The 2,977-nt window shown below is 32.1% G+C and overlaps 1 protein-coding gene across 1 annotated transcript in view; it reads left to right on the top strand.

The window, feature by feature from the left end:
• Positions 1-1,369: 1,369 nt before the first annotated feature.
• Positions 1,370-2,977, top strand: part of LOC107577514 (serine/threonine-protein phosphatase 2A 55 kDa regulatory subunit B alpha isoform-like) — a 10,085-nt gene continuing 8,477 nt past the window's right edge. Inside the window, exons 1-3 of the mRNA XM_016263583.1 lie at positions 1,370-1,574; positions 2,376-2,488; positions 2,570-2,754. Of these exons, the coding sequence (XP_016119069.1) occupies positions 1,370-1,574; positions 2,376-2,488; positions 2,570-2,754 (503 nt within the window). The remainder of the gene's footprint in view (positions 1,575-2,375; positions 2,489-2,569; positions 2,755-2,977) is intronic.

Consider the following 2,977-nt stretch of genomic DNA (forward strand, 5'->3'; position numbering starts at 1 on the left):
GAGCCTTTATTGTTAAATACGATTGCCGTTATTATTGAATTTCATTAGTTCCAGTTATGATTTATGCGCGGCTGTTCACGGAAATGTGAGCAAGACACGACAATATCATGATTATGGTTAAATAAGATAAAAGACATAACTAAATTAGGCTACAATTATTTTCATATGAAATATCTTAGCACACCATTAAATATGACATTAAGCGCAACTTAGATTTATATAGTAAAAAGGCTTGACTGCTTCCTTTTGGTGTATATTTGTATACTTTCACCATCTAATCAATCTCAGCATGCGTTAATTTTGTGTCTCTAAACGTTTGCCTCACTAAGGTTAAATTATGCCTACGTCTTTCTTTGGCCTTCGCTCTGGAAGTGATCTGTTGATTCGGCTAAACTTTAATTAAAACTGAAACTAAACTATATAAAAACTCAATAAAAATGTGTTCACAAAATAAAAACTACACAAAAACTAACAAAAATATTAATTAAACTAATAAAACCTAAACTGAATTTTATAGCAAAGTTGAAAACGATATTAAAATAAAACGAATTCAAAACATTCAAAACTATTAATAGCCTTGGTTCTCACGTGTCTTGTGATCATTTACAACATGCTGGGTTTGAACATACAAATTTGAGAGCATTTTTGAGTGGGCTGTTCCTAAATCTTTGCTCCTGAAGTTTATGATATTATGCATGGGTATGCAAACAGACATGCTTCCATTAAGGTTCTTATGGTCATGAAGACATTTCAGGGAATTGTAAAATTGTGATTTATAGCCCTGAAATATTTGTGATACTTGTGGAAATCAGTAAAAACTAAAAAATATAGTGTAATTTTATATAGTGAAAAAAATATTAATTTTAATAAAAATAATAATTATTACTGGCATCTCAAGACACACCATTATTAGTTCTCATGTGTCTTGTGATTGATTACGACACGTTGGGTTTTAAATATGCAAATTTGAGAGCATTTTAGTTAGACTATTCCTTTGATAATACACTGCAATGCGGTTTTAGAATTATTTATATACTATTATATAATAAAAGCTTTTATTTTATGTTCATGTTCATTTTAAGCTTTAGTCATTTTATTTGTGCTTTTGTCATTTTTATCAGTTTTTGCATTTTTAATATTTCTATTGTTAGCTTTAATTTATTTTTATTTCAGTTTTAGTTATTTTAGTACTTAAAGTTTCAACTTATTTCTAACTTGTTTAGCTGCCAGGGCTACATTTCTAATTTTCATTTACGTTTGTCATCTAACATTTATATTTAATTTCAGCTTTGTTTCAGTTAATGTAAACAGTTTTTAAAGTTTTTTTTTTTTTAGTTGTTTTGTTTTTTCGTCATTAATGTCATGTAGGATGTTTAAAAGGTCATGCGACATCTCTCTGTCCTATCAGAGTAAGAACTTGCCGCAGTGCCGCGCTGAATATAACGTCTACAGCACGTTCCAGAGTCACGAGCCGGAGTTCGACTATCTGAAGAGTCTGGAAATCGAGGAAAAGATCAACAAGATCCGCTGGCTTCCTCAGAAAAATGCTGCACACTTCCTGTTGTCCACAAACGGTGAGCTAACAGATGAAATGTGCAGATGTTATTTTAATATTACTTCTATTAATAATTTTTTTAATTGGCTTTCATTTGAATTTTCACATTTTAATAATTTTATGCATTCTTTTTTGTTTTTTGTTTTTTTTATTTGTGTAATTTTAATACTTCTGCTTAAACATGCTTGTGACCCTAGACCACAAAACCAGTCATAAGGGTCAATTTTTTGAAATTGAGATTTATACATAAATAATAATAATAGTAAATTATACAATACATAAGCTGTCCATTGATGTATGGTTTGTTAGGATAGGACAATATTTGGCCAAGATACAACTATTTGAAAATCTGTAATCTGACTGAGAAATACAAACTACTGAGAAAATCATCTTTAAAGTTGTCCAAATGAAGTTCTTAGCCATGCATATTACTAATCAAAAATGAAGTTTTAATATATTTACGGTAGGAAATTTGCAAAATATCTTCATGGAACACTATCTTTACTTAATATCCTAATGATTTTTGGCATAAAAGAAAAATCAATAAATTTGACCCAATGTTTTTTTTTTGACTATTGCTACAAATATACCCCTTTTATTTAAGACTGGTTTTGTGGTCCATGGTCACATTTAAGTGATATCAATTTAATTCCCAAGGCAACATTTCAAATTTTACATTTTTCCATACAATATTATCAATTTATTTTCAGTAGTTCAGTTAATAATAACAGCACCGGTGCAAATACAGACACATTAACACATTTATATGTGTGGGCTGCTCTGTTATCAAATATGTAGATTATTCAATGCTCCATTGCAGATAAAACCATCAAGCTCTGGAAAATCAGTGAACGAGACAAGCGACCAGAGGGTTATAACCTCAAAGAAGAGGATGGCCGCTACAGGCATCCATCATCCCTCACAACACTACGGGTGTGAACACACTCACACACACATTATTGATTTTTAATGCATTAATAAGTCTATAGGAGTAACAGGCTTTGCTCCGCACAGGTTCCAGTGTTCCAGCCGATGGACCTGATGGTGGAGGCGAGTCCGCGGCGGGTTTACTCCAATGCTCACACCTACCACATCAACTCTATCTCTGTCAACAGCGACAACGAGACGTATCTGTCTGCCGATGACCTCCGAATCAATCTGTGGCACCTGGACTTCACCGACCGAAGCTTCAGTATCCTGTTTATCCATTTATTTCTTTATTCATACGCTACTGTTCAAAAGTTAGGGATTGGGAAGGTTTTGCTCACCAAGGCTGCATTTATTTGATCGAAAATTCTGTAATTTAAAATAATTGTTTTCTATTTGAATATATTCTGAAATGTAATTTATTAGGAATGCACGATATTATCGGACTGGTATCGGAATCGGCCGATAATGGCTTTAAATGTAAATATCGGCATC

The sequence above is a fragment of the Sinocyclocheilus grahami genome, unplaced genomic scaffold (assembly GCF_001515645.1).
Source record: "Sinocyclocheilus grahami isolate Dianchi unplaced genomic scaffold, SAMN03320097.WGS_v1.1 scaffold6276.1, whole genome shotgun sequence".
Lineage (NCBI taxonomy): Eukaryota > Metazoa > Chordata > Actinopteri > Cypriniformes > Cyprinidae > Sinocyclocheilus > Sinocyclocheilus grahami.